The following is a 25399-nucleotide window of genomic DNA, read 5'->3' as shown; positions in this document are numbered from 1 at the left end:
TGATGGGTATATGGGCACTCGACTATGGGATGGAGGATATGTATGATGGGTATATGGGCACGGGCCTATGGGATCGTGGATATGTATGATGGGTATATGGGCATGGGACTATGGGATGGAGGATAATTATAATTTTCTATAACAAACCACAGTTAGTTACTATGCCCGGGCAGCGCCGGGCTCTTCAGCTAGTGTATGTATGTGTATATATATATATATATATATATATATATATATATATATATATATATATTATTGTGTGTGTACACCTTGAGCCGAAATGTGGCAGAAACACATATGGGCTATTTAAACCACCATATATTTTTCTAAAAAAGGAGTGCTGTCTTCTTCATCATTTTTCTACTATATTGAGAATTGGTCTGTGCCTGGATGTGTGTATGCATGTGTGAGTGTATGTATATATGTGTGTATATATATATATATTATATATATATATATATATATATATATTATATATATATATATATATATATATATATATATATATATATATATATATATATAAATAATATGTATGTATATATAATATGTATGTATGTGACAAAAGGAAAAAAAAATAGGCAGCACTCAAATTAAATGTGAAAAAAGTGGATACTTTACTGATCCTCAGATGGCAACATTTCAACGGTGATCCGTCTTTGTCAAGCATTTAATTTGAGTGCTGCCTATTTTTTTTCCTTTTGTCATTTTGACTGTTGGACACTGCTGAATAGGTTTTGCACCTGCTGTATTATTTTGGTAGTGCTGCCCTTTTTTCTTGATTTATATATGTATGTGTATATGTATATGTGTGTATGTGTATATAATATATATATACAGAGAGAGAGAGATACAGTAGATAGATACATATATATAGATATATATATATAATTACATGTATGATTTGGATTACACAAAATAAGTCATTTTCTCTTTCATTTGTACAGCTACATTGGGAGCTTTGGAGTTCAGTCTTTTATATGACCAAGCCAATAACTCTCTTCAGTGTACCATCATAAAAGCTAAGGTAAGTACTTAGAAAACGACAGTTAAGGGACTATTTTGGTGCTGCTTACTTCCATGCCATGAGTTAAGCTACATCATTGATGTCAACACATACTTTCACCAATAGAGATCCTTGCCAATCGGCAGGTATTCTGCAACTATCCATTTTTAATGAATAGGATAAATGTTAGATAACTATAAGGCAATGTACCCACGAAGGCAGAAAATTCCTCACTAAAAACCGGACTCCTTCACAGGAAAAACGCGTTTTTTTTGTGTGTTTTTTTATGGAGCATCCACATTCTCATAGAATATAGTTGGAAATGCGTTTTTTACCCCAAAATTAATGAACATGCTGCGTTTTTACCGCGATGCGTTTTTACCGCGATGCGTTTTTGTTGCAGAAAAAACGCATCATGTGCACAAAAATTGCAGAATGCATTATAAGAATGGGATGCTTAATGTATGCTCTATGTAGCAGAGCCGATCGAGTTGTGCCAGCTTCTAGTCTCCTACGGAGACTATTAAAACATGGCAGAAATTAAAAAAAAAAAGTTTAAAAATATAAAAGAAATAAAAGTTTTAATCACCCCCCTTTCGCCCCATTCAAAATAAAACAATAAAAAAAATCACACAAACACATATTAGGCATTGCCTCATTCAGAATCACCTGATCTATCAATTAAAAAAAGGATTAACCTGATCACTAAGCGGCGTAGCGAGAGAAAAATTCAAAACGCCAGAGTTAAGTTTTTTTGGTCGCCGCAAAATTAAAATGCAATAACGGGCGATCAAAAGAACGTATCTGCACCAAAATGGTATCACTAAAAACATCAGCTTGGCACGCAAAAATACGCCCTCACCCGACCTTAGATCATGAAAAATGGAGACTCTACGGGTCTCGGAAAATGGCACAATTTTTTTTTTTTTTTTTTTAGCAAAGTTTGGAATTTTTTTCACCACTTAGATAAAAATGAACATAGACATGTTTGGTGTCTATGAACTCATAATGTCCTGGAGAATCATAATGGCAGGTCAGTTTTAGCATAAAAACAAGTGAGGGATTGCACTTTTTTTGCAATTTCACCGCACTTGGAATTTTTTTTCTTGTTTTCTAGTACATGACATGGTAAAACCAATGGTGTCGTTCAAAACTACAGCTCGTCCTGCAAAAAACAAGCCCTCACATAGCCATATTGACGAAAAAATAAAAAAAGTTATGGCTCTGGGAAGAAGGGGAGCAAAAAACAAAAATAGAAACCTGAAGATACCTCCGGTCATGAAGGGGTTAAATATGTTGAAATAGGAAAACCCTCCTGACATTAGTATAACTTTTATCCACCTTCTTAGGTAACAATTAACCGATTAAGGACAACCTGGATTCAGGTGACACAAAGTGACTAATTTACCCTATAACTCCATGGTAAATCAAGATATAAATATATATACTGTATATATATCAATTCTATTATGTAAGTTAACAAATCTGAAAATAGGAAGCCTTGATCTTTGCAGATGGCATTACAGGATGTCTCTGCTATAATTATGCAGCAAGATACACCTAAGGCCGGGGTCACACTGGCGAGGAATACGGCCGAGTGAGAGGCGCTAAAAGCACGCATTAGACACGGACCAATGATTCTCTATGGGGTCCCTCGCACCAGCCGTATATTTCTCATCCGTAGTCTACGCTCCGTGCCAATCGCAGCATGCTGCGATTGTCAGCGTACTACGGCCGTAGTACGCCAATGCAAGTCTATGGGTGCGCAAAAAATACGGATTACACACGGACCACACATGTGACTTGCGAGAAATACGCACCCGGTGTCTTTTAGCAAAGCCGGCAATTCAGTGCGCTATACAGTAAACTCACACTGACAGTTTTAATAAAGAAACGAAAGAATAGATATATACACATAGAATACATATATATATGCATTCTATGTGTCTATATCTATTCTTTGGTTTCTGTTAGAAACCCTGTCATAGGGCTCCATTATATGTCCATTTTGCAAGCCTGCGAGAAAATCTCGCCATACGGATTACATACGGATTGCATACGGATGCTTACATGCGCAAAATACGCGACCACACCTTGATTACGGATGACATACGGAGCACTGTTTAGGGGCCATTCATCCGTATTACACATGTAAAATACTGACCGTATTTTGCGTCGGTTAGTGTGACCCCGGCTTTAATGGCTTTCCTGCATTGATGTAAACTAATACAGCATTAGATTTGTAGCCTCTAGGGGAGTGTTTCACTAAAGGCAGGTATAGTTAGAAGAATTTTTTTCAACTGTAGAAGCAGCATTAATAAAAACTACAGTATATGCTACAGCACCACTGAGTCGTTATAATCTGAGTGGAAATTTAAAGCTGACACCTGCTGCTGATGGATTGGGACCAGATCCTTTGCTTTAGCCATGCCCATGATATGTTATTATAGTGCTAAACATAAAAATGCAAATATACAGCAAGTTCCACCAACAAACTTCAGGATGAATGAAAGAGGAATGGCACAAAGAGAGGTCCAAGAAACAAAATGAGTTGATCAATCCATTTTAAGGCATTGGCCAATATGTATTCTGATTACATCACCTGTATCCGCTTTATCACCTACATTTTTATGAACCCTTTTTATACCATTATATTATTTAGATTGTGAAGTCATTTATACATTGATATCCATAGCATAGCGTGGAAGCATATAATTTAATTTGTGCAGGTATGTACAAACTATTAACTGATATGATGAAAGAACATTAGTGTAGCCAATAGTTCTACATTGGTAGTTCTTTTTTGGGCATGGTTAATTTGTTTCTGTTTGCTCTTTTTAGCTCATTTCATTTCACTATTAATAGTAATATACAGCTCTGGCAAAAATTAAGAGACCACTCCCCAGTTTTGTAAAAATTAGCTTCTCTACATGTCTGACAGCCATTCCATTCCAGTGTCAGTTGAATTCCAACCAGAGTACACCTCATTCTAATTAATATGCTTCTGATTAGGTGATCACCTGAACCAAATCTTATTTAACCAAGGAAAGTATAAAACACCCTGCTGTTGTGTTCACAATCCTCTTGCAATAGGACAAGCTGGATGGCAAAACAGGTGCTAGTAATATCCCAAAAGTAATAGGAATGAAAAAATAACTTTTAACCATGCCAAAGTAGTTGAAAAGAAGGCTCAATTCTGGCTTTACTAGCAGAGGGATACAGTGAGCATCATGTTGCCTCCATCCTTAAAATTTCTAAGACTGCAATCCATTACAACAAGATCAAGCAGCAGACATTGGGGACAACAAAGCTACAGACAGGCAGAGGATGAAAACGACTCTCCACTGACTGGGATGACCGTCATCTTATTCAAATGTCACTCAGCAACCACAGAATGACATCAAGTGACCTACAAAAGGAATGGCAGCTGGGGTGAAGTGCATGACAAGAACAGTTCGAAGGTTAGGGCAAAATAATAAAATAGAAAAAAAACTATTTACTTTTTCCCGTTGGGATTAGGGCTAAAGTTAGGGTTGGGGCTAAAGTTAGGAATAGGGTTAGGGGGGTGGGTTTAGTTTGTGGCTAGGGTTATGGTAAGGGTTGTGATTATGGTTAGGGGTGTGTTGGGGTTAGGGTTGGAGTTAGAATTGTGTGGTTTCCACTGTTTAGGCACATCAGGGGCTCTTCAAACACGACATGGCATCTGATTTCAATTCCAGCCAATTTTGCATTGAAAAGTGAAACAGCGCTCCTTCCCTTCCGAGCTCTGCCAAGCGCCCAAACAGTGGTTTACCTGCATATATCAGGTATCAGTGTACTCAGGACAAATTGTACAACTTTTTGGTCCAATTTCTCCTGTTACCCTTGGTAAAATAAAGCAAATTGGATCTGAAGTAAAGTTTTGGTGAAAAAGTTAAATGTTCATTTTTTTTTAAACATTCCAAAAATTCCTGTGAAGCACCTGAAGGGTTAATAAACTTCTTAAATGTGGTTTTGAGCACCTTGAGGTGTGCAGTTTTTAGAATGGTGTCACTTTTGGGTATTTTCTATCATATAGACCCCTCAAAGTGACTTCAAATGGGATATGGTCCCCAAAAAAATGGTTTAGTAAATTTTGTTGTAAAAATGAGAAAACGCTGGTCAACTATTAACCCTTTTATAACTTCCTAACAAAAAAAAATTTTGGATCCAAAATTGTGCTGAAGTAAAGTAGACCTGTGGGATGTAACAAATGAAAGTGCAGGCACAGATGTTTTAGTGCACATTCGTTTATTGCTATTTTTGTGGAGTCTCGGGACCACGAACCGGGGGCTCCGAAGGGGGCATGACTATGTGAACCCCAGACCCCTGTAGTAAGACCCCTCGAAGAGGATCAGTTTGGAGTGTTCTGGGGATGTAGGTGCTACCTCCAGTTAGACCCCGGACTCGTAGAAGCTGACCCAGCTGAACAGGTGATCAGGCAGAGATAACAGCTAGCAATGAACTTGACAGACGGGAAACGGCAGCACGGGATGGAGCTGGCACAGGCAGTACTGACATCGTCCAGGGAAACGGAGTGACGGACGGCTGAGTGGAATGGCTCTTGCCCAAACAGCACTGGTATCATTCCAGTACGGAGTAGAGAGCCACTAGTAGTCTGAGAAGACAAATAGTATTAGCTGGGTCCTGGCAGTACACAAGCTGTACTTCAGACTGAATACAGGCACAGCAGTACAAGAATCGGAAACTAGCAATAGGAAACACTTGTTGCTCCGACACCCTCTCTATGGCAGAGGAGCCAGAAATAGTGCACACTATAACACTATTGGTTAGAATCATATTTAAAAAATGTGCGCTGTCTCTTTAAGAGACCGGTAGCATGCATGCCACCTCAGCGTCATCCCTGGAGATCTGTTGGCCACGTTCCAGGAAGCAAGAGCAGGAGAGTTACCAGGAGCTGGGGCTGAGCAGTGGGGAGCACAGTGAGAGCGGGGGTCCCGCGGAGGTAAGGGGACAGATATTACATTGGAAATGTTACTTAAGTATTTTGTGTGATATATCTCTGTGGTTTAAGGGCATGAAAATTCAAAGTTGGAAAATTGCAAGATTTTCAAAATTTGCCAAATTTCCATTTTTTTCACAAATAAAAGCAAGTCATATCAAAGAAATTTTACCACTATCATTAAGTACAATATATCACGAGAAAATAATGTCAGAATCACCAGGATCCATGGAAGTGTTCCAGAGTTATTACCTCAATGGTCAGAAATGTAAAAATTGGCCTGGTCATTATCATGCAAACTACCCTTGGGAGTAAAGGGGTTAAGATGTAATAACAACATGGAGCCTGTCTTTTTGCATTGCTTTAATTTGACTTAGGAGACAGACATTTTCTTTTCAAACTGAAAACTCAAATATAAATTATAGATGAATTAAAGGGAATCAGTCAACAGAATTTCACCTCCTAAACTATTTACATTTGCAGGTAACTCTTTCAAAGACAAGTCCAGCAATACCTTTATATTATCAGTCCATCCCTCCATTAATGAGAAATCATCATTTGAATTAATATGAAGAACTACTGTTCTGGCTGAAAGTGTTGGCACGCTTGAAATTGTTCCAGAGAATTAAGTATTTCTACCAGAAAATTATTGCAATTACACAAGTTTTGTTATACACATGTTTATACTCTTTGTGTATATTGGGACAACACAAAAAAAGAGAAAAAGGGAAATTGGACAAAATTTCACACAAAACTGTAAAAATAGGTTGGATAAACTTGTCACCTTTCCAAAATTGTGGGTAAACAACTTTGTTTCAAGTATGCGATGCTCATTAAGACTCACCTGTGGCAAGTAACAGGTTTGGGCAATATGAAAATCACACCTGAAACAAGATAAAAAGGGAAGAAATTGAATCAATCTTTGCGTTGTGTGTCTGTGTGTGCCTCACTAAGCAAGGAGAACAGAAAGAGAAGAGGAAAGCTGTCTGAGGATTTGAGATCAAAAATTGGTGAAAAATATCAACAATCTCAAGGTTACAAGTCCATCTCCAGGGATCTTGATCCATGGTGTGCAGGATAATCATGAATTTTACAACCCATGGCACTGTAGCTAATCTCCCTGGACGTGGAAGACAGAGAAAAGTTGATGAAAGGATGCAATGCAGGATATTCTGGATGGTGGAAAAGCAGCCCCAATCAAGTTTCAATGAAATTCAAGCTAGCCTGCAGGCTCAAGGTGCATCAGTGTCAGCACAAACTATGCGTTGACATTTTAACAAAATTAAACGCTATGGCAGGAAACCCAGGAGGACCCCACTGCTGACACAGAGACCTAAAAAAGGCTACACTGCAGTTTGTCAAAATGTACAGGAGTCAGCCAAAATCTTTCTGGGAAAGCATCTTGTGAACAAATGCGACCAAAATAGAGTTTCTTGGTAAAGCATGTCATTCTGAAAATGTGATAAGGCCTATAAAGAAAAAAGCACAGTACCTACAGTCAAAAATGGTGGAGGTTCAAAGATGTTTTGGGGTTGCTTGCTGCCTCTGCCACTGGGTTCCTTGACTGGCAAGACATCATGAAATCTGAAGATTATCAACAGATTTTGGGTCGCAATGTAGTGTCCAGTGTGAGAAAGCTGGGTTTGCATCCTAGGTCATGGTTCTTGCAGCAGGACAATGGCCCCAACATTTTTATAAAAGCACCCAGAAATGGATGCAAACAAAGCGCTTGAGAGTTTGGAAGTGGCCAGCAATGAGTCTGGATCTAAATCCCATTGAACACTTGTGGAGAGATCTTAAAACTGCTGTTGGGAGAAGGCGCCTTTCAAATATGAGAGACTTGAATACAAAACTTTACATGGTAGCCGTTGCCTTTAAAAAGGCTAATATTATTATTACAATACATACCATCATCTTTATCATGTTCTTTTTATTGCAAATTTTTTCTCAGTGCACCTAATTATACTATGTTTATTCTGTACCTATTTGTAACACAATTTCACAGTATACTGTTAGAATATAACAATCTGTCTTATAATCACACTAAAGTAATTAAAATGTTCCTACTTCTCACGTTATATTTTTAGTATGTCATTAAGATTAAATTAGAGGCCTTAACTTGGCATAGTATCAATTTCACACAACTAACTCTGGGTATTCTGACAACCCAATGTCTGCAAGTATTACCTACAAGATTAATTCTGTTCTCCAAATTTAACACATTAAGTTGCATTTATTTAACACTTGAAGGGGGAATCTTATAAGTAATGTACAGTTATGAAGCAAAATAAAATAAACAGGAAAATCTAATTGTTATTGACTTCTCCAGAATTCTTGGTATTGTGGTACTACTGAGAGACCTGTGTTGGCTGTGATGCCAGTGTTGGTTGTGATGCTGTGCCACGGGTGTGTCAGGTGCAGCAGACTGTCACTCTACTGGCTGCAGAAGGTCTCTGCGTTTGGCATTTCGGACACCTCTTTAATCCTTCTGGCTCTTGCGTCCAGCGACAACCTCCCTGCGGCTCTAATTGTCACACCTGGACATGGGTGTTCATAAATCCCCAGTCTGCTGCAGACAGTTGCCGGTGATATTCACATTTTTCCCTTGTGAAGGCTTGGCGCTATAGCAGTCAGCTAACTTCCTCTCTGCAGCTGTTTGAGGATGTTTGGTGTTACCTCTCTGAGTCTGCTGAAGCTAAGTTCATTCCCCTTGTCTGTTTAACTTTTTGTCTTTAGTTTACAGTGGGGACTGACCAGTGCAGATCGCACCCCCTCCCTATCCAGGGCTTAGCTGTAGGGAGATACAGGGCTTAGGTTTCCTGCTCGACGAATGGTGAGGAACTAATTTAGGGACAGTAGGGCAGGTAGGGTGTAATTAGATCTGCCTAGGGGTCTCCACTCACCCTTTCCATAGTGTCTGGGTTTCCTTCCTCTCATGCGCTCGTGTTGCACTTAGTTTTTCCCACATTGTGCATGACGTGCTGGTGTTGGCTGTGATACTGGTGTTGGCTGAGTAATTGGTGCTTAAGTGAAGCTTAAAAGATGCTTGAAAAATTGAACAGGTTTTAACATTTTATTCCCTTTATTTCTCAACTTTTTAGCACCAGTACATTATTTGCAGTATTTTTTGTGGCCCAGGCAGCACAACTCCTGCGTAGCTTTAAGGCCTTGGTGCACTTCCCATTCACGTTGGAGTTCAGCAAATACGAAAATGGAGCAAAACTACAAAATTATGATGTGTTTAGTATTTGATCAGTATTTTGCCTCAGGATTTGTAAGCCAAAATCGGGAGTGGGTGAAAAATGCAGAAGTGTTTACTTGTTTCTATTATACTTTTCCTCTGTTCAACTCCTGATTTTGGCTTACAAATGCTGAGGTAAAAAATTATCAAATATTCAACTTGGGAATGTGGCTTAAAAGGGTTATCCAGTTAAATAAAATATCCCAACTTTCAGTTAAAGGGAATTTGTCATCAAGGAAATGACCTATTGTTTAAATCAGGTTTTCGTGTTTCATGTACTTAAACATTTTTATAATTTTTTTTATCTCGATCTTTCTTAGAAAAATAAATAAATATAACAAAATTAGTAACTTGCAATTTTCATGCTACCAACTGTGGCTTTTTACACTTGCTGTCCATTCAGAAAAAAATATACAGTATTTTCTTTATCAGAGGCAGGACTGAAAGAAACAGTCTATACACAGCTGATAACAAAGGATCCCATTCCCTACAGGCTATGTCATAGCTGACCCAGGTCCCCCTCTATTCACAATAACCCCTTCACATACCCTTTAGATGCTTCAAAACAAAATATATGGTTAGTGTCTGATTATTGCTGGTACATGTGAATTACTTCTAACAACAGGAAGGATTAGTCTAAAAAGCCCCAGTTACCAGTGTAAAAATGTCTAGATTTCTAATTATTATTTTTCAAAAAGATTGTACAATATGGAAAAGAAAATTGCAATTTTTTTTTAAAGGGAACCTGACAGCTGATGCATGCTGCCCAATCCATTGGCAGCATATATCAAGCACTGACTGTATGACTTCATCCATGTATGTTTAACTCTGAAATGCTGCTGCATTTCAGAGAAGAACATAGTTTCATAGCCACTAGAAATGCATGGGAAGCAAGAGCCACTGGAAGCGCATGGGAAGCTAGTTAGACAAACGGGTACCTGGCAGCTTTTCCCTCCCGCTCATGTGTGTATAGAGAAACCTGTCACTTCGGGGCAGAGGGTGGGGAAAAGCCACTGAGAAAACCCAACTGTCCGAGTTTCCTGTGCTTTTCGGTCCCCAACGGCTATTATGTACTTCTCTGAAACACCTCAGTGTTTCAGAGTTAAACATATGTGGCTGAAGTAGTGTAGGCAGAATCTGATATTTACTGTCCATGAGTTGAGCAGTATGTATGAGTTGTCAGGTTCCCTTTAAAAAATGCACTGTACTCCATCCAGACATATGATGTAATATTATGTCATATGTTGGGTCCCTGTCTTTGATGCAATAAAAGTACATAAAAGGCACTCAAAAAATGAAATACGGGTGTCCAAGCAAGAGTGGAGTCGCGTGCCAAGTATTTTGATATATGTCTTTGATGCAAGTCCAGAAACTCAGCCTGCATCCTTCCCAGCAGAAAATAGTTTTGTTAAACCAACGAAAACGTTGAGATACATTCCATTTAAAAAAGGTTGCTGACTACTGAGTCATCAGGTTCACACACTATTCTATGCAGCGTCACCAGTGTGATTTCAATGACTGCTCTCTCAGCAAGGCACTTAATTTAATTTAAAGCAAGTATACTCACCAGTGTTTTTATACTTTGAATATCCATGTAGGCACAAGCTCCTTTTCCATTACCTAGTCCTTCCATGAGTGCTCTTACTGGAGAACTGATATTTGTCACGGTCCTGTCAGTGCCGGCGTGCAGCCACCGTGGAGCAAGGACTCACCTACACTGCAGAGGGGCCCGGGGTCAGACACGGTCGGATAGTTCAAGCAAACAGGACCTAGAGAAGCTAAAGTCAGTGAGCAGTGAAGGGCCTACGGTCATGTGACTGCAAGGGGGTGGGGCTTAGCATCCTGCTGTCAGAGATAGACAAAATACTACACAGGAATGCTCAAAGTCAGACAAACCAGGTCATACACAGAGATAACAATAAAGTACCAGGGATGAGACAGAGCGGATAGTCGGGGACAGGCAGTGGTCAAAGCCAAACAGACATAGAAGGTACCAAGCAGAATCCAACAAGCAGTAACCAGGGAACAGACCGAGTCGTACACAGAGTATCAGATAAACAAGAACACAGCACCAACACACTCAGGGGTCACCACACAATGCCAAGGGCGAAAGTATAACTGACAGGGATTGGGAGCGTCCTGAAGCTATAAGAAGCTTTCCCAGAACCAGGGAGAGGCCACAATCATAAGCCCCAGGTGTGCAGGTAAGCCTGCACTGGGATCACAATCTTTAACCCCAGAAATGCCAGTCATCAGCACTGGTTCCAGACATTAACCCCACATGTGCGAGTCAAACCCGCACTGAGATCATGACAATATTGCTGCCCTTGTATTTGAAGGACAGCATGGTGGCTCAGTGGTTAGCACTGCACCCTTGCAGCACTGGAGTCCAGGGTTCAAATCCCACCAAGGACAACATCTGAAAGGAGTTTGTATGTTTTCTGTTGTGAGCTCTCTTGATCCGACTTTTGAGGCAAAGCTCCCTCTGGTGGATACAGCTGCAGAAGATAATTGGAGGAGCAGTGGTAGTGACTGGGACTACATAAGCGAGCAGTCTTCTCTCAGTGACTGCCGGTGATACTCCTTTCTTTCCTTATTGAGGATTTCTGTCTGCTGCCTGATCCTGCATTTTTTCAGCTAAGTGTCATTTGCTAAACCCTTTGCATCTGTTTTTGCCTTGCTGTCAGGGGTCAGCTTGCTCCCCCTGGGGCTGCTGGCTCCTGTCCTGTATTTTTGTATCTTGTGTTTGTTTGCTCAGTCCCCTGCTGTATTAGCTTGTTGCTAGCCACCAGTTCACACCTGAGTGCTGATATAGGGGGGGCGAGGTTGTTCAAACCTCAGTATTTTTGTACATCAGTCATGTTGGAATTATTAGGGTTTTTGCGTGATTGCAGACAGTGCCTTTTCTGTCCTGTCCTATCTAGTCAGTGTGGGTCCCATCATTTGCTCAGTCTATTTTCTGTCTGTGTTTGTGCTTCATCTTGTCTCACTGACAATATATGTTTGGGGGCTGTCTTTTCCTTTGGGGATCTGCTCCTGGGCAGTTTAGATTTCACCTTTCTGTCTTTAGGCTTAGTTAGTCCTCCGGCTGTGACAAGGCATCTAGGGCAACGTAGGAACGCTCCACGGCTACTGCTAGTTGTGTTGTTAAGCTCAGGGGTCTGCATTCCGCTGAGCGACCAACCTCTCTTGTGTTCTGGTGGCATAGCCTATTGCACTCTCCTCCTCGGTGACCCATTCATAACAGTTCTCCCCATGTTTGCGTGGGTTTCCTCCGGGTACGCCGGTTTCCTCCCACATTCCAAAGACATACTGATAGGGAATTTAGTTTGTGAGCCTCATCGGGGGGACAGCGATGATAATGTGTGCAAACTGTAAAGCGCTGTGGAATAAGTTTGCGCTATATAAAAATAAAGATTAATTATTATTATTTCATGGACACTATCTAGTTAGTGAGGGATAAGCACACGAGGACAGCATTGCTACATTTAAAACTGCTTTTCATGCAATAGTTATCTTCCAAATTATAGTTGGGTTCTGTTGACTGCCTGGCTTTTTTATTGTTGCAATTATTCAGTATAGGATCCATTAGTGCTACATGGTGAACATTAAAAAAAATTTTTCTTTACGCCGTCACTTTTCTTATACAAAAGAATAAAAGCTAATCACTATGTCCTATCTGCATAAATGGTACTGCTGAATATTACAACTCATCCAGTAAGGAACAAGACATCAGACAGCTCCAGCGATAAAAAACAGAAAAATGAAAAAGTTATGCGAATATGAAGACTCACAGAATCTTTCCATACCCCTCATCTTAAAATAAAACGTATGATTATGCACCCCAAAAAAGTACTCTCATATGATATTGTAGATGGAAAGATTTCAATATGTGGTGAAAAATAAACAAAACCTCCTGTGTTCTAGTTAGCTGCACCCAGAAAGGAGGCTCTTAGGCTAGTTTCACACTTGCATTTTTTTGCAGCGCGTTTTTCCCGCAAAAAAACGCATTGAAAAAACGCATACATAAGCATACAACTGCTGCGTTTTTTTCAAGCATTTTTATGAGCATGCATGAAAAAAACGCAGCGTTTTTATGCGTTTGTATGCGTTTTTAGCGCGTTTTTACCGCGTTTGCGTTTTTTTCCAACATTTTTAGGTGGCCCCTCCACTACCCAAACCATGACTTTACTAACCCTAACCCTGACCCTAACCCTAACCCTAACCCTGACCCTAACCCTAACCCTGACCCTAACCCTAACCCTAACCCTGACCCTGACCCTAACCCTGACCCTAACCCTAACCCTAACCCTGACCCTAACCCTTAACAAAACCATACTTAACCCTAACCCTGACCCTAACCCTAACCCTAACCCTAACCCTGACCCTAACCCTTAACCAAACCATACTTAACCCTAATCCTGACCCTAACCCTGACCCTAACCCTAACCCTAACCCTGACCCTAACCCTTAACAAAACCATACTTAACCCTAATCCTGACCCTAACCCTGACCCTAATCCTTAACAAAACCATACTTAACCCTAATCCTGACCCTAACCCTGACCCTAACCCTAACCCTAACCCTGACCCTAACCCTAACCCTAACCCTAACCCTGACCCTAACCCTTAACAAAACCATACTTAACCCTAATCCTGACCCTAACCCTGACCCTAATCCTTAACAAAACCATACTTAACCCTAATCCTGACCCTAACCCTGACCCTAACCCTAACCCTAACCCTGACCCTAACCCTAACCCTAACCCTGACCCTAACCCTTAACAAAACCATACTTAACCCTAATCCTGACCCTAACCATGACCCTAATCCTTAACAAAACCATACTTAACCCTAACCCTGACCCTAACCCTAACCCTAACCCTGACCCTGACCATAACCCTAACCCTAAACCCCCTTAACTAACCCTAACTCTAACCCAAACCCCTAAATTCCATGGTTTAAAAAAAAAAACGCATATGCAAAAAAACGCATACATGAGCATGCCAGTGCGCACATATGCGCATCCATAGGCTATAATGGCCATTTTTAGCGCAAAACGTGCGCATATGTGCGCATGCGCTTTTTTGCAGGGCCAAAAAATGCAACATGCTGTGTCTGGAAAATCCCAACGCACACCCCAAAAAAACGCAGCGCATGAAAATCGCATACATGCGCTGACCAGTGCGCAGGTATGCGCACCCATGTTAAATATAGGGGAAAAAACGCATGCGCAGGTGTGCGTTTTTTTCCAGCGCTAAAAAACGCAAATGTGAAACCAGCCTTATCATAGAAAACTTATGATGGCAAAAAAAGGATGAGCATATGTGCAAGTTTTTAATACTTTTTTAATGTGTTTTATTCAAGGGACTAAAACCAATGGACTCAAATGGTTTAGCTGACCCATATGTGAAGCTGCATCTTCTGCCGGGAGCCAGCAAGGTAAAATGAATGCCACTGAAACAAAAAAGAAAGTTGATTCCATTTGACCATTGATGAGAAATCAAGATATTTTGGATAATAGCAGTATTTTTTACCTTAGACATTATTTGTAGACATGCATAACGTTTAAGGTGAAAACATGCTAATATGCAAAATCATTGATCCTGCATTTTTTTTTTGCTTGATTTTATTAGGTCATGTTCATGTAGCAAAAAATGTGTCTTAATTATCCAGTAGATAGCCACTGCTAAGTGCAACACTTTACTGGAGGTTTTTCCTTGTGCCGTGAAAGAATGGCACATTGGTTTTTAAGTATATTCACAATGCTTTAGTTCACCTGAAATATGCTAAAAAAGGCTAAAAATGGACATTTCTATGGAAAGAGGAAAGTTTTTTTTTGTGCTGCAAATTCTATATATTTTGCTAGCTGAGGATTGCCTGTATCCGTAGTCTACAAATGTTGAAAATTGAGACCAAAAGTTGCTGAATATACTATCTTGATATTTTAGAAAATGTTATTTAAATTTTGCAAACTGAACACACAGCTTTTTGCAGTAATTTTTCTTGCAGTATTCTTTAGTGTTTTTAATGGGAGTTTCTTTCTAAATAAAATGGTTTACATATTCAGCATTCAGGGTATTGCTTTCTTTTTTTACAAAATCAACCCTAACAACACTTTAAAAAAACACACTTTGAAAAATGTTTGGTATTCATGGTTTTTTTTACGAGATTGAGAGAATAGTGTATATGTAGGAGGCCAAAAAATGGAAAAATATTATTACTAAACTTTATATTTTTAAAACTCTCTGTTGAAGTTATAGGGGTGAATATATTAAAGTTACAGGTAGAGATGGGTGAACCCGAACAGTAAACTTTGGGGTCCATACCAAATACCTAGTGTTTGTGCATGAACTCAGAACACCGATTTCTCAACGAAGTCCTTGTTTATGTTCGGCAAATAGAATTTCAAAAATAGAAGAGACCCCACTTCATTTTTTTAATTTATTTATGTAGGCACCGGCTAATGAATACTCCCATCAGTGGCGTCTGCTCTCGCTGTACTCTCTCATCAGCCGACGCCTATGAACGGCAATAATCTTTTTACCACTGGTCACAGCTGCTGGCTCACTTTGTCTGACAGCGTGGGAACCGCAGCTCTCTGACCAGCGGTAATGATTTTACTGCTACTCAGAGCTCGTGTTTGCTGTGCTGTCATGTAGATGACAGTGTGGCAAAAAAACAGATGTTCATGCCCCTCATTCATCTGAATTGGGTCCGGATTTAGGTACCATTCTGCTACCTGAACCAAACTTTTTTTTAGACGTTTGGCCGAAACCAAACATCCACACGTTCGCCTGTCACTAGATTAAATAAGTATGGAACTTTAAGTAAATTTTACATTGATTAACCCTTATGGCATAGATGTGCTATAAATCTTAGATCAGTCCATAGACTAAAGGTACTGTCACATTTAGCGATATCGCTAGCAGTATCGCTATAACTTGTGACGTTATAGCGATATTGCTAGCGATATCGCTATATCTGATACTTACCTACGACCCGCTCCCCCGCTGGTTATCGCTGATTGCGCGAGAACATCCAGGACTGTTTCTCGTCGTCAGCTTCCTGCGGCGCTTCCTGTGGAGAGACGAGCGACGAGCGTGGAGCCAGGCGGGAGGACGTCAGGATCGCCTAGTGTGACAGGTAAGTAGCGACCCCCGACCGCTACAATGTCGCTGATGAGATCTGCCTGTGTGGCAGCTCACTAGCGACCACTTAGCAATGCACCAGCGATCCTGACTGCATCATATCGCTGGTCGGGATCGCTGGTGCATTGCTAAGTGTGACAGTACCTTAAGGGGGCGTTTTTACTTAATGACTTGCGCCTTGAACAAACCATCGACTGGTTAAATCTTTGCTGCTCCGCAGTCATTTAATATCCTGTTTAGACAGGGTGATGGCACTTCCCATGTTCACAGAACGATTGGTAATAGATTGTTCTGTTACACTTTCAACTCAAGCACATACTTGTCAAATATTGTCATGGCTGTGATTGGTCCATGCAAACTGTGTAAAAAAAACAAAAAAAAAACATGGGGTCTTGTCTATTTTTGATAACCAGCACAGGTAAACCAGACAGCTGTGGGCTGCAAAATAGAGGGATCCCCATACTGTTCTTTTTATTATTTAAATAAATAATTAAAAAGGAAAAATGGTGTGTGGTCCCCCTCATTTTTGATAACCAGTCAAGATAAAAGAAATAGTTGGAGACTGGTATTCTCAGATTGGGAAAGGGCCAGCCTAAAAATAGCAGCCCGCAGCCACCCCAGAGAAGGTGCTTAGCTTCTGTTCTTACCACTTGAAAATAGTTGTGGAGTTGATGTCAGCTGTTTTATGGCTGCTGACATCCAGCTCAGGGGTTAGTAATGGAGAGGAATCTATAAGGCACCTCTATTACTAACCCCATAGTCAAATTTAATAAAGACACACAAAGTAAAGTCCTTTAATTGAAAAAAAAAAAACTTCCCTCCCCTCTTTTACCCATTTATGCAACAAAAATAAAAAAGCAGAGTTACACTCGCCTTTCCACCGAAAATCCATTAAACCCATGTCCCACGACGATCTGGATGGTTTGAGTGGTCACATCAGTGATGCAATCTTTCACCGTGTCAGCTGGTAGACACTGAGCGTGAGAATGCATCTGAAGTTGCCGGCGGTAACCTTAATGACATCAACGATGGTCACAACTCTCAGGCTCTGCATCATTGATGTGACTGCTCACGAAACGATCGGATAATCGTGGAGCATGATGATTAATAGATTGTCAGCGGAAAGGTGAGTATAGCTTTGCTTTTTTATTTTTATTGAATAAATGGGTAAAAGAGAGATTGGAAGTTTTTATTTAAAATAAATGACTTTGTGGGTTTATTTAAATGAAAGGACTTGACTCTGTCTTTATTACATTTGACTCTGTGGTTAATGTCTTATAGACACCTTACCATTACTAACCCCTGGGTTTGATGTCAGCTTATATTACAAAGCTTACATCAACCCCAGTACTATTACCCCAATTGCCACTGCACCAGGGCAAGTGGGAAAAGCCAGGAAAAGCGCCAGAATTGACACATCTAACAGCTATGCCATTTCTCGAGCGGCTGTGGGCTGATGTTTAGTCTATGAGGAAGTCCGTATCCATTCATTACTTTTAATATTAGCCTGCGTCTATCTTGTTTAGTCTTTGCTGGTTAGTAAATATGGGGGGACCCCACATCATTTTTTTGGGTTGGGTCTCCCCTATAATAAGCAGTAAGGGCTAAGTAAACAGCTGATACTAATTGCTTGGGAATCTTTAAGGCTCTTGGTCCCTTCCCAGAATATTAACACCAGCCCCCAGCCGTCGGCTTTCTCTCAGTTCGCTATGAAAACTAAGGGGGATGCCAAGTCATTTTTGTCAATTAATTAATTTATTTATTCCAAAAATACATGCACAGTAAGCAGTATGTAAAAAAAAAAAAAAGGAGAAAAACATAGAGGTCTCCCTTTTCTTGATAACCAGTGCAGGTAAAATTGACAGCTGCAGGTGCAGCCCTCAGCTGTCGGCTTTATCTTGGCTGATTATCAAAAATAGTAGCTGTCTCCAGGCTTGTTTTTTTAAATTGTTTGAATTAATAATAAAAAAAAGGTGTGGTGTCCCCCCATTTTTGACAACCATCCAAGCTAAAGCAAACAGCAGGGGTATGATATTCTCCAACTGGATATCGGTACTCCCCAGCCTAAAAATAGCAGCCCAGAGATGCCCCAGAAAAGGCACATCTACTAGATGTACGAATTGTGGCATTTTGCCCTGTTCTTCCCTCTTTCTCTGGTGCAGTGGCAAGTCGGGTAATCATTTTTAGATTGATGTCATCTGTTTTATGTCCGCTGACATGAAGGCCTTCTGTTTGACAGCCGCATTACTAACTCCGTAATCAAAAGAAAGAAACACACAGAAAAAAGTCCTTCAAAAAAATACTCCCCCCACAATAACCCTCTTTTACCCATTTATTAATGGAAAAATAAAAAATCACAGTACTCTTTACCTGTCTGCCGATAATCCATATGTCCCACAATGTGCTCCAACTCTGCTACATAGGGATGCTTTGCTGAGTGGTGAAATGATGCGACTGCTCAGCCCTGGCTCCAGGATACAGTGAACTGACCATGAGAATGTGACTGCTTGTGACCGGTGGTGATTAAGGTCAATGCCCGTCACAGGCCGCACTTTTTATGCTTAGCTCAGTGTGTTCCGGTTGGCATGGTGAGACATCACATCACTGATGTGACCGCTCACCAAACCATCCTGAGCATCATGGAACATGGGCTTAGTGGATTATCGGCAGAAAGGTGAGTGTAAATTTGCTTTTTTGTTGAATACTTTGGTAAAAGAAGGTCGGGGAGTTTTTATTTCAAATAAAGGACTGGGATAGTAATGGTGGTTTAGTATAGATGCGTCTCTATTACTAACCCCTGGGCTTGATTACAGCGGCCATAAAACAGCTAACATCGACCCCACAAATATTACCCCACTTGCCACCGCACCATAGGAAGTGGGTATAGCAAAGCTAAGAGCTAGCATTGGATCATCTTATGGATGTGCCATTTCTGGCGTGGCTGAGGGTTGCTCTTAGTCTCGGAGGGGGCAAATATCTGTGGCTCATTCCTAGGTTAATAATAAATCAGCCTGCAGCTGTCTTGTTTAGCCTTTGCTGGTTATTAATTATAAGGGGGACCAAATGTCATTTTTTGGGGGGTCTCCCCTATAATAACCAGTAAACGCTAAGGAAACAGCTGTGAGTTGATATTAATAGCCTGGGAACCTTTATAGCTATTGGCCCCTTCACAGAATCTTAACATCAACCCCAGCATCGTCTTTGCCTCTGCTGGTTATGAAAATTAAGGGGGGACCCATGGCATTATTTTTAATTATTTATTTATTACCTAAATAAACAGGTGCCTGCTGATGAGTACACTCCTCATCGTACTCCTGCTCTTGCTACTATCAGCAAGACCAGACAAATGATAATGAGAACAGTACTCTCATCAACTGATATCTGTGACCGGCTGTAACCTTTTCACCCCCAGCCATAGCTGCTGGCTCACAAGCTGTCATCTGTGCGACAGCGTGGGAACTACAGCGCTGTGACCAGTGGTAACATGTAAGAGCCGGTGTTTCTCGCGCTGTCATAAAGATGACAGCAAGAAAACGCTGGATGTTTGGCCCCTCATTCATTTGAATGGGGTCTGGGTTAGGGTTCAAGTTCTGGTACTGATCTGGTACCCGAACCAAACTTTCTAATGTTTGGCCGAAACCTGACTGACCCAAACATCCACGGGTCTGCCCATCACTAGACAGCAGTACAGGTTCTGTTTATACAGGACAATGTCTTGTTGAGAATGATGATTTTTATGCAAGCTTAAAAGTAACTGCATCCAGCAAACAAACATTTTGCTTGTTCATCAGGTGATTGGCAACCTGTTTATACTGGCTAATTCCTATGCAGATTCATGATATTTGGCCGGTGTAGAAGCACCCTGACTATTTTGTATCATTCAGCAATTTTTGTAGGAAGAGCTTATATGGCCGCTATCTGCTGTTCATAGATATGTGAGATAAAGCATTTCATCATATGAGTGGTGAGTCCTATAAGCAACCCCCAATTGACTAAGTTTATGACATAAAATATTATCAATGCTGAAAACTAGATATCTAGGCAAAACAGTTTAATGAAAAGTTATATATCCCTCCTGATTTCAGGCAAACAAACTGCGCACCAAAACGCTCAGAAACACTCGTAACCCAGCATGGAATGAGACTCTGGTGTATCATGGCATCACAGATGAAGAACTACAGAGGAAGACACTTAGGTAAGGTTGCTCGAATGGTTGATTGTAACAAATACAGTGCAATGTTACGAAGCTTGGCACTAATACTCCTCAAGATACAAGGTCTTCAAAGATATTGATTATATTGGTAACGAGGGCAGCACTCCATTCCAATTAGTAGACTTTGTGAACTATTAGAGATTTATGAAGCAGCCTGACAAGTCATTTCAAAAAGTCTCCTGCTTTCTCCACTAATTTAACCATTTTGATTCTGCTAAACATAGGCTGTACTTAAGGAATACAGGAATACATGTACTGCACTCCAAAATCACACTAAGGCCTCATTCACACATCCGTGTTTAAACATGAACGTGTAAAAATGGTACCAGTGTCATCAGTTTTTTGGATTGCTTTGTATCAGTGTGTGGTCCATGTGTCTGTTTTTACCATCAGTGTGTCATCAGCTTTTTTCAAGGATGGATAAATAAATTGCAAAGCTACTCCTATCCTTTGCAATGTTAAATACAGACATCACATGGATGGGACATGCATGCAATCCCTGTGGTGTGTGTGTTTTTCACAGACCATAGACTTGTATTGACACTTTTCATCCATGAGACTAGAGAAAAACAGTAATTTTTTCATGAGTTTTGCACAGACACATGAGCCGTGAATAGCACCAGAGACTATAGTGAGTACATTTTCCATTTAAAGAACACGAATAGAACACGTTTGTGCAACATGGACGTGTGCGTGAGGCCTTGTGTAGGCCATCTATCTATCTATATACAAGTATAACTATATAGATAGATAAGGTATATATACTCTTTCCCACATGAAATGTTATTGCTCAGAGAGTATTGAGATTTTAACCTCAGATTATTTTGTCATACTAAATGCTAGAATATTGATTTATGCATTCTTCAATATATTATGCAAATTTTGCCACTTTACTTCCAGAATTTCTGTTTGTGATGAGGACAAATTTGGCCACAATGAATTTATTGGTGAGACAAGATTTTCCCTGAAGAAGCTAAAACCAAATCTGAAAAAGAATTTCAATGTTTGCCTGGAACGTGTAATTCCGGTATGTTTTTTGTTGTTGCTATTTTTACTGTTAGTTTTGACATTTTATGCGTTATGCTGAAGGACAATTTCATGCTAATGTATTTTATATTCGTATTTCAATCAGTATTTAGTAGAGATATTTGTGAGCCACACTCACGAGTGCAACATAAGCAGAAGAAAGTATTATGAATATATTTTATCTTTCTTGTTCTGGACCCACTACAGCTTTTTTTTTTAGATACAAATACTAATGCAACATACTGACCAAAGTTTACTAAATGTGGCCCCAGAGTTGCATTTCAAGGTGTATTTGTGGGAAGATAAGTAGATAAATTCAAAAGATAATTTTTCTTTCTAATAAAGCATAATACAGTAAGTCTTTCTTAAATTCTATCACATGATTTATCTATTGTGGATTTTGGTGAAATTGCGGGAAACTCTCTGCCAAATATATAATTCAAAACATGCATCAAAATCCAATAAAGTGCTCTTATAACAATATAGTCTGAGTATAAGTACTCTCATGACAGTTTGATTAACGTAGCTGTACAAGGAAGTCAAGGTAAACTAGAATAACAATTGGAGAAATATGTATAATGGATGCAATTGGATTTTAATCTACTATACTAAACTCGTACTCTATATATCATGCTGTCAGTAGGTCTACTTCTGGTCAGATGGACATTGCTCCATGCAATATGCGATCTCATAGAACCAATTGCGTGGAGGCCTATGCTGGTATTATTTCTTGCTAGCTTGTTTTCTGACCTGCTTTTTTGGAATTTTTACATTTATTGGTTATGATTTCTCATTGTATGTTAGCTAATTGACATTTCTTTTTGCTTTTATTTCAGATGAAACGTGCTGGAACTACAGGATCAGTTAGAGGCATGGCTCTTTATGAAGATGAAGTAAGTGACATTTTGTTGGATTCCTTGCAAAACTTGTATCCACATTTAGTGTATACTGTATGTACTTTCTCTGCTCCAGACCACATTCAAATATATGGAGAAAATCTAAGTCCACATGGCATGTACTCTTATCTACGATGAGGATGGCATAAGGAATGTAGTCTTTTATTAACATTGATAACTTGATATCTTGGGTAGAGATGAGCGAACTCAAGCTGTAAAGTTCAGGGTTCATAACAAACACCTAGTGTCCGGTACTGAACTACTAACACTGACTTCTGGAAGTCTGGTTTACAGTTCGGTAGTTCAGGGAGGAAAGAGGGAGAGAGACATTTTTCAGCTCCAGAGTCCCAATAGATTTAAATTGGGTTCGGGTTCAGGTTCAAGTTTGGATACAGTTCTGGTACCTGAATCAAACTTTGGACTAAAGTTCAGACGAACCTGAATTTCCACGGGTCCACTCATTCCTAATCTTAAGAATTCTCCACTTCAGCTTTAAAGGAACACATGATAAACACCTATGAAACATGTGAGGTGCTCAGCATAGGGAAAAAGGGTACAGGTGTCAAGCAATTTGTCTAGACCAGTGTTTCCCAAACCCCATCCTCACAGCTCCCAACACAACATGTTTTCAGGATTTCCTTACTGTTGCACAGATGAGAGAACCTGTTTCTGATGCTTTAATTGTAATTCCATCACCTGTGCAACATGTTGTGTTGGGGTCCGTAAGCATAGGGTTTGGGAAACACTGGTATAGACTCTAAAAATCCCTACAGAATATGATCTCTACCTTACCATGGAGTTTGGCATCCTAATAGGTATCGATATTGCACCCTCACTCAACAAGGACTGACCCTCAAATATTCCTAAGTATGTCCCTACAAAATATATAGATGATTCCGTAATTTAAAATGGGCAAGGCGCATGGTAACGGTCGGGGAAATGAACGTGATGCTGATGGTGAACTCAGAGGCCGACAATGTGGGCAGGGTGAAACTGTGCCTGCTGCGGGAGAACAGCAAACACGCACATCATGTCAATCTAGCTTCCTGTCCCACTTTGTATTGGGGCGAGGAACACCACTCTTGAAGCCAGACCAGCGTGAAAAGGTTATTGGATGAATAGCAGATAATTCTTCCAGTCACTTTGCCAGCATCACCCTATCTACCACCCGGTCCAGTCTTAGTAGCTGTGATTCAATCTGGACCACATGATCCTCTCCCTGATCCTCCCACCATGCCAAGTGCCCAGAGACAAGTGATCCCACACATGGACGCTCCAAAAAGCTGTTTACATTTCTATGGATAGATTCTGGCCTCTTGACCTGCCCGTTCCAACCGGGACTTGAGGAGATTGCATGTAGCAATGCTTAAATATTTGCGCAGCCACGCTCACAAGAAGGTGACAGTGGAAAAATGCAATTACTGTCACAAGAGCTGAATGATGATGATGAGACACATTTGTCAACAAATGGTGTTATGTTAGCAAGTCAGAAGGAGGACCAGGGTGCAGAAGCGGAAGACAAGGTAGTGGACGATAAAGTCACTGACCCAACCTGGGAAGGTGACATGCAGAGCAAGAACAGCAGCACACAGGGGGAGGGATCCACAGCACCACAGGAGGCAAGAAGAGGCAGTGGGGTGGCCAGAGGCACAAGGTGAGCAACTGATCCCCAGAGCACCCACACGGGTGAAGTTGCCAAGCCAAGTTTTAGGTGTTCACGAGTCTGGCGCTTTTTAAAGACAGTCCAGTTAACTCAAAAATGGTAATTGCAATACCTGCCATGCTAGCATTAGCAGGAGCAGCACAAGTACCACAAGTACCATCCTGACCACCACCATCATGCTCAGGCACATGCAAGCAAAGCACCCGACTACTTGGGATGAATGCCAGGCTCCAGAAACAGTATCTGTGAGTGACAACACTGCCTTTTCCACTGTTCTACAGGCACATCAATCCTGTATCCAATACATAGGCGAAGATGCCTCCCACCCTGAACCTGTCATTGCACACTTGCAACCACCGTAACCACCGTCAGCAACCATGTCCACATCTTTGTCCCAGTGCAGGGTTCAGTTGTTCCTTCCCCAGTCCTTGGAACACAAGCGTAAATATGCAGCCACCCACCTGCAGGCTACAATGCTAAATGGCCACTGTTATGATTGAGTCACCGTAGGAGGCAAAAACAGAAATGCTAGCTAAGTCCAGAAAACCAGAGAAGTTGGCAGCTATCGGATTGCAGACCCCTGAACCTATCAACACAACTAGCAGTAGCCGTGGGGGGTTTCTACGATGCCCTAGACCCCTCGATCACAGCCGGAGAATTAAATAGGCCTAAAGAAAGAAAGGGGAAATCTAAACTGCCCCAGAGCAGACCCCAAAGCAATAGGCAGCCCACAACATATAATGATGGTGAAGCAAGATGAAAACACTAACACAGACAGAAAGATAGACTGAGCAAAGACGGGGCCCAAGCTAACTAGATGGGAAAGGACAGGAAGGCTGCTGTCTGCAATCCGTGAAAAACCCTATGAAAATAAGAGCCAACAGACTGACAGTGAAAAAGGCCCTGAAGATGCTAGGCTTCAAAAAAGCTATGTCAGTACTCAGGAAAATTCTGAAGACAGAGCAACAGGCAAAAGGAGATTCAGCTCACCCCAGCAGGGAATGGCAGAATCCAGAAAAGCAAGGAAAACAAAACACAAAAGCTAACAGGCAAAGCAGAAAACTTAGCTTTAGAGGAGCAGGAATCAGACTGGTGTCCTAGAAGTCCACAGAGAAATCACCCGCAGGGCAGAAGGGAGTCGGCAGCCTTATATCCAGTCCGTGACTCCACTCAGCCAGTCATCCTCATTAGGCTCAGGTGCCTGATAATCAGGCTCATTACCT

General features: G+C 40.7%; 1 protein-coding gene across 6 annotated transcripts in view; it reads left to right on the top strand.

Annotated features, from left to right (window-relative positions):
• The window catches only part of RPH3A (rabphilin 3A), a 480291-nt gene that overhangs the window by 410940 nt on the left and 43952 nt on the right, over positions 1-25399 (top strand). For all 6 annotated transcript variants that reach the window (XM_073562255.1, XM_073562313.1, XM_073562371.1 and 3 more), the window contains 5 exons: positions 948-1027; positions 14595-14669; positions 20464-20573; positions 21492-21618; positions 22454-22510. In XM_073562255.1, coding sequence (XP_073418356.1) covers positions 948-1027; positions 14595-14669; positions 20464-20573; positions 21492-21618; positions 22454-22510 — 449 coding nt within the window. The remainder of the gene's footprint in view (positions 1-947; positions 1028-14594; positions 14670-20463; positions 20574-21491; positions 21619-22453; positions 22511-25399) is intronic.

This window comes from Dendrobates tinctorius, unplaced genomic scaffold, assembly GCF_039654945.1.
Source record: "Dendrobates tinctorius isolate UK_male_01 unplaced genomic scaffold, ASM3965494v1 ptg000003l, whole genome shotgun sequence".
Classification (NCBI taxonomy): domain Eukaryota; kingdom Metazoa; phylum Chordata; class Amphibia; order Anura; family Dendrobatidae; genus Dendrobates; species Dendrobates tinctorius.
Note: the sequence above shows the minus strand (reverse complement) of the source record. Positions and strands in the feature narration are given on the sequence as shown.